The sequence below is a fragment of the Trachymyrmex septentrionalis genome, unplaced genomic scaffold (genome assembly GCF_001594115.1).
Source record: "Trachymyrmex septentrionalis isolate Tsep2-gDNA-1 unplaced genomic scaffold, Tsep1.0 scaffold21, whole genome shotgun sequence".
NCBI classification, from domain to species: domain Eukaryota; kingdom Metazoa; phylum Arthropoda; class Insecta; order Hymenoptera; family Formicidae; genus Trachymyrmex; species Trachymyrmex septentrionalis.
Genome location: NW_017305288.1, coordinates 37248 through 44623, shown reverse-complemented (window position 1 = coordinate 44623; position 7376 = coordinate 37248). Strand labels below are relative to the sequence as shown.

Sequence of the window (7376 nt, the reverse complement as noted above, 5' to 3'; positions counted from 1 at the left end):
ACACACACACACACACACACACACACACACACACACACACACACACACACACACACACACGTGCTCGTGTTAGCAATTGTTGACTATTATTTCATTCTGCAATTTTAATAAAACATACGGTCGAAAAAGATAACGAATCAAATATATGTACGGCCAGCAATTGTTGCAACCGAGTACGATTCTCGCTCATCGTTACAACCATTTCTCTATAGTAATAAGTAAATATTTTATTTTTACAATCAGTACGATATTTATGTAAAATATTGATCTTTATATGTATTTAAATTGCTTTTACATAAAGTTGTTAAATTTAATTAATATTAAAAATAATAAATATTCTATAACATTTGAAATGTAAAACATTTCTATATGCGAGTAAGAAATTTAACAATTATACATGAAAAAAACGGTTTTTTATTTTATTTCTTTTTTGGTGTTTATTTTTAATGATATTTCTTTTATTGGTATACATCAGTCGTTTTAAACGTATAAAATCGCAGTAACACTTGACTATAATCTTGTTTTCAACACATAACTTTAACATGTGTAAGTCAGCATATACATTTATTATGTATGTATCTTTTTACACCACAGATAAACATCCTCATTCAAATTCTCTCACGCAATAAATAATCTATCGTATAGTATAATAATAAATTTTATAAAATCACCTTTTGCTCTTTATTTTGAGGAAAAATACAATGAAATAAAATTTTACCAAAAGAATATAGTAATACGTGCAGCAATACGCCCTCCCTCTTTTCTTTTTTTTTATTTAAATTGTTCTAAATTATAATTATATTTTATAATAGAAATAATTTATTTTATATAAAACCCACCTCCATAGAGGAAAAATTGAAAGAAGAAAAAAAGAAGAAAAAATTGAAGCGAAGAAAAAATCTAAATTATGAATTTTTTTATTAATAAATACTTTGAAGTAAATTGCATTATTCTATGAAGCACGCAACATTTTTCTTTCTCGCACAGTCATACGCTATATTTGAATTAATTAGTCAATGATGACGTTAACGGATGGACATGTCCATCGTAATACGTAGGCTGTAACGTTGTCGTTTAGTAACTGCATACAACCGGTGAATGTGGGTCACTGAGATTTCTCGTCGACGCCGGCAGGCGTTATCTCTATGTCGGTTTCGCATATTGGTGTAATTTCGCTCGTTCCGCGTAACTGAGTAGCTCGTGAAAACACACGCGTCTTTCTTGGCATTATACAGACGTATCATTGTAGGTATATAAAGTGAATGCAATTTCTTTTCCTCTTTGAGAAGATTCGTCGGTTCTTTCTCGCCCTTATTACAATATTAAGATAGGAACGGACTGTTTATTTTGATGAATTAAATAATTTATATATTATGCTTAAAATGTACAATAATAAATAATCTTAAATACGCTTGAAGAATACGCTTATCACAGTATGAAATTTTATAGTTTGGATGCAAGCAAAATATCCTTATCACAGTATGAAATTTTATAGTTTGGATGCACGCAGTATCTGCATGAGATAACGTTTGAAAACAATACATATATGTTACTGCGGATCCCATTTCAGATTATCATCACTTAACTACGCAGATATGGCCACTGCGGATATATCTTCACGCGTGAATCATGCAACTATGTATCTAGCTCCAACGTGCCTTATTAGAGAAACTCTGCCTGACCCCCACACTTATCCTTATAGTGCGACTCGAATATTTATAACGTCCGATATAATATGTGATCAGTGGTCACATATTATATCGACTGATGATGATCGAAGAAAATATCCTTCAATACGCATTGCTATTTTTAGAAATAGCAATGCGTATTGAAGGATATTTTCTTTTAGAATTGAATACTATGCAGACTCCACTACCGTTGAAATTGCCGTTTTTCTTGAATCTACGATACTGACCTTTACGTTACGTATAAATAATAACCGACATCTGAAAGATCGTGGCGTAAAATTTCATATATTAATTTTTAATATTTTTGTATCATCACATTTGCAATAAAATCTGATGATATCTGAAAAAATTTACTAAATCTTGATACGTATTTCTTTCAGTAGTACTAATTGTGAGTAAACATTTACTTACGTAAATAAATATTTACTTAGAACAGTTTTTTAAATAAATTTTTATAAATAAATAAATATTTATTTATAAAAATTAATATTTTTGTTAGTGTCGAAATAAAGTCAAAGTAATTCAAATTTCGAATAGTTAAATATCTTTTACAATTAAAAATTGTTTTATTTTTGTACTATATACACTTATAATCGTTAAAATGTTTGTTCATCTCTTTCGATATTAATTACATCCAGTTGAAAATTATGAGTCGTTTGTAAATTACTTGTTCATATACTTATCGAATGTTATAAGCGTACCACACCATTACGCCATGCATTACATATTTAACGTAATGATTATAACAAGACGCGCGAAGAATGTCCTAATTGTGTCTATTAAGCTGTAGTGCGGAATTAATGAATCGTGAGTTGAAACACGTTGAATAGCTCATGCCTTTTTATGATACGTTATTTTTATTTTATTTTATTTTATTATTTGAGTTTGGCAAGATGTGGTTTTTCAATTGGAGTCATCCTATAATTTTACTAATAATATTTTACTATGTTCTTATGTGACTATTTCGTTAGAAGAGTGCGATCAATGCTGTTGGTTTTAATTAAATATCGGGAACAAAAAATGATAAATGTTTCAAGAGATATATAAGAATAATCATTTTAATAAAATTAAACAGCTTTTTATAGCTTTTTATATATTTAATATATATAGTAATTCAACATCTTAACATTCAGACCGGAGTGGCGCTTCGTATCTAAAGTAATGTATTAAACAGCTTTATCAATTTTTCCAAATGAATAATATAAGCTTGTTTTTTTACTCAATTTTAAATAGACTTTTAAATGAAAGTTTTGATAGAGTTTCAATTCGGATCATTGTTGAAGAATTAAAAGTCATAAAAGTATTGGAGGAGAAGAGATAGAATATACGATCAAATTTTTATTAATGTCAACATGTCAAATAAATCAGAGTCATAATTTCTGCAATATTTATACGTAGCCCCATCTCGGATTTTCTCTTTTGTCCAGGTGAAGTTCAACATCTAACGAGACTTGTGAATTAGAATTGTTGCGTGCACAGGAACATGCATTACACGTTTCTCGCTTTAGCGTGTTTTCTAGTCACTCGTGTATATTTAGTGACGGCAGTCGCTTAAGCCGGTCTCTCGCGAAAGGTCAACATTGATCACCCGTCTATAAGCGTGCCGCATTATTGCCGCTAAGGACTTAAAAGTAAAGTACTGTATGGCTAAGGTGCTTACAACTTGGAGCCATAATAAATGGAAGTAGCGGCTGCTGTTCGTAACAGGCTATGTTAATAAAAAATTACATACTTTTTGAAGCTTTCAAAGTTGTTTCGAATAATTTTAGTAAACGACGAGGAACAAAATCCTGATATTGCAACATAAAAGTAACGTTAACGTTGCGGCGATATAATGCGATATACGTTATATACTTGTGAAAAATGAAAAAAGTGATGAAGAAATAAAGAAATGCATTTGTATAATTCCAAGAAATTTTATGAAAGACCCGGTAAAGTCTTTCGCTACGGTTTCAAAGTGAATTTCTTGGAAACCGTATATGAGGAATGGCGTCGTTTGATCGATGCCGTTCACGGTTGGATTTGCTCTCAGAGTGGCTGTTTCGCATTACGAGTAGTCGCTACGCGTTACGAGCCACAAGAATAATGTCGAGGAAAGGGGTTAAGTACCGATCGAGTTGGATGTTGCACGACGAAAATATCGAAAATGTGGAGCATGTAAGTCTCGATCCCAAAGTTCAGCGAGAACTGGGTTGCTCGGTCGGCGAGCACGTGTTTCTGGAATATCCTTGGGCTTATGTGTCGCGAGAAGCTGTTTTGAGGTTCGCCAACAATGCGGACTCGTCACTGCAGCTATATCGAGACAGGATCAAAGCTTACGGTGGCGATACTTTCCTTGTGGGCTATTCATCTACCGAATTAATCGATCGGAAGTTCGTGATCTGCTTAACAGAGGATGCGAGATCGACAATAGTAAGGAGGAATGCTGATATCAGTAAAAAAATCCGGAGTGAGGTCATCCGAAAGATCAAGAAGACCGGTAAATCATGGAAATCTCTCGGAAGCGAGACGGCATTAGATGAGAGCTTGATCAGAAGCACGAGAGAGTTCTTCGAGGTGGAAGTGTACCTTCCGATTAAGTCTTTAGGCCTAAACCGACAACTCAGTGACAGATCTTCGGAAGGATCTTGGGATAGTTATGTGGAGTTAATTCCATATGAGAGATTTGAGAATGTTGAGAGAAAACGTGTTTCCAAAATGATCCAAACACACTTCGAGCCGCGGGAAATCGGAGTACAAACCTATCCCGGTTATCCTAAGAATGCTTGGACCCAATACTGTTACGAGGATACTTTGGGATTGCAAGATGATAACGTTGAATCGGAGGAGGAAGAGACAAAAGCGGAGGAAAAAGAATCGGCCGGGGAGAAATCTGAAAAAGAGTCTGAAGAAAAGAAGACGACCGAAGGATCAAAAGAAGTGTCCGAGATTGACACGGAACAAAAACCGGTGGAGAAGACCCCCTTGGAACTTTTCTTGGAAAATCGTGCTCAGGAAATGATTGAGGCTGTGTGTTACAATACGGTCGTGAATGTGTACGTGGATGACATCGAGACGCTTGCAAAACGAGACTTTGAAATAACTCGACCGCGAGATGAGATTGCTTGTGCGGAACGCTTCTCCCTTATCGACTTGAGCTTCACAGCGGGTAAGGTTATCTCCGACGTTTCCTGGCATCCAGGTCTCGTCGAATACGTGGCTGCTTCTTACATTATCACACCGTCGCGCGAAATCGCTCGATTTTCGTCAAAGCGTGATGTTGTATCGAAACCGGAGCCGACAGTGTTGTTGTGGTCTCTTGCTGATTCTCTTCGGCCTCAATTGTCATTGTGGTGCCATCAGGAAATCTACTGCGTCTCCTTCTGCCCAATGAATGCCGACTTTATAATTGGTGGTTCCGCGTCTGGCCAAATAATCGTCTGGAATATTCACGGGCAGATAGAAGCTCGAGATGTCGAAGACACCGTTTCTATTACCTCTGCGTTTGTTGTGTCCGATCAGGATTATTCACATGAGCTGCCGATTCGTCGGATACAGTGGCTTCCTGACAATTATAGGATAGAGCCATCCGGGAAACTGACGAAACTGTCCACTAGCTCGAGCTGTCAGTTTCTGACGATTTCCGAGGATGGTATTGTCGCCATTTGGGATCTTCTTAGATACTCCGTTACGTCTCAGTTGAAGCCAAACGATCGAGAGAATCTTAACGGTATTTTTCGACCAACGTATCGCTTGAACGTTCGACCTTCCGAGAATCCGTTTTTTACACCTCTTCACTTGTGCCTTCCATCCATCGATGCTTTTCAAGAAAGCGATAGGCGTAATGAATTAGATTCCACGGATGTCGACTGCACAAAAAGATTGTGGATTGGTACTGCGCAGGGACATTTCGCTTGCTGCACTTGGGAGGGTCAGGTGTTCGACGTGGAAACGTCCGTTTTAGAGGAGTGCAAACTTCTTAATTGCTCGTCCGCGCACGATGGTCCCGTTGCAACGATTCTTCGATCGCCACATCTTTCGGATGTTCTTTTGACGATGGGCGGCCATGTCTTTGCTATTTGGAAGGATGACTATCTGGATCTTCCTCTGTTTAGACGAAAATCCGATTGTGTATATACCGCGTGTTGTTGGGGCAATCGACCAGGAATTTTCGTGATGGGTACTAGTTTGGGCAATCTGGAGGTTTGGGATATCAAAAGATGGGCAAACAAGCCGGTTATCACTCAGACTATTTCTAGAAAACCGATAACTCTCTTATCGCTCCAAGAATCATGTAAATATGATACCAAGCTATTCGGTGCCGGTGATTATAATAGTGCATTTCGTATTTTTGAGGAATCAAAGGAATTCGAAGATGATTTACTTGAAAGAATGGACTGGTTTGAAGAATATATATGGCGAGAGGTGAGAAGAAAGAAAATATTTTCTTCATGGCAGAAAGATTTTCTTCAAAACGACACGACAGCTATCGCTAGAAGGCAAGCTAGAGCAAACGAGGAACACAGATTAAAACTTGAAATGGCAAGACTGAAACTTCATAGAGAACATGAAGAACGACTAAGATTGGAGGCCGAAAAAGAAGAACGCAAAAAACCGAAATCCAAAGATACTGTATGGAAACTGCATCAGCAAAAGAGAATGAAAAAAGTCCTTTTAGAGAAGAAGAAATTTCTTCCACGAGAATTAGAGGAGAAGAGGCTGCCATTGGTGCGTTTAGCTGAAGAGAGAAATGCGAAGATGATCAAAGCAAAGAACGAAGTTACTCTTCGGGATAAGCATTTTGATAAATTTATGTCTCTCAAATTTCCTGAATATTACGATTGTGTAGAAAAAGATAAGATTTTAGAAGAGAGACGTGAGCCGGTAAAGGATGAAGAAATAGATGTATATCTGGAAGAGTTTTATAAAATTAGAGATGAAGCACGAAAGATGATAGTGGAGAAGTTGCATTTTCCAAAATTTGATTGGAATACTTGTGCAAAAAAGGGAAAAGAAAGGTTACAAAACGTGAACAATTTGTAAATACAAATGTTTTGCTGAAAGGCTCTCCAAGAAGAGCGGCTACCATTTTAATTTTGCGTGATGATAATTTAAGTTGTAAATGTGAGTTGATAAGATAAGATAGTTCAAGTGCTCAGAAAATTTTTTCAATGAATTACACGTAAAGTGACTCGAGACGACGCAACACTTAAACATTTATTTTTGGAATAACTTCTTCATGTTATTGAATTAAGCTAGGAAACAATATTATTTATATTCTTTTTTATTTATACAATTATTAAATTAATGAATTAAACTTTTGATATTTTGGTATGAAATATATTTGTTATTGGAAAAAATTAATACGTCTTAGCGCAAAGGTGGCATTTTCCCTTTATATGTACATACGGATAAGATGATAGGATGCCACAAACAATTAAATAATATGACGCAATATAAACTTGCATGTTTTGCTTATCTATAACAATACGCAATTAAGAGTTTAAATTAAAAACAAAAACACCTAAATGTATATGTGATAAAATATAAATTGAAGAAATATGAAAGAACATAATTTTTAGAAAGTAAATATAAATTGGACATATTTTTGTTTGTTTAAACAGCATTTCATTAACTAAAAGTATTTCGCATTATACATATATAAAACATCCAAAATTGTAATTCATAAAATCGTTTTACTGACGATGT

The 7376-nt window shown here is 35.4% G+C and overlaps 2 protein-coding genes across 2 annotated transcripts in view; both read left to right on the top strand.

The window, feature by feature from the left end:
• LOC108748084 (myelin and lymphocyte protein) overlaps nucleotides 1-7376 on the top strand; it is a 22848-nt gene that overhangs the window by 13631 nt on the left and 1841 nt on the right. The gene's annotated exons all lie outside the window — the stretch shown is intronic.
• Nucleotides 3675-6710, top strand: LOC108748083 (WD repeat-containing protein 63-like). The gene has a single exon (XM_018486082.1). It carries the CDS (start codon nucleotides 3675-3677, stop codon nucleotides 6708-6710), a length of 3036 nt encoding a protein of 1011 aa, XP_018341584.1.

Excerpts from the sequence above, each read along its gene's own strand:
- LOC108748083 (XM_018486082.1), top strand. The coding sequence starts at position 3,675 with ATGGCGTCGTTTGATCGATGCCGTTCACGGTTGGATTTGCTCTCAGAG.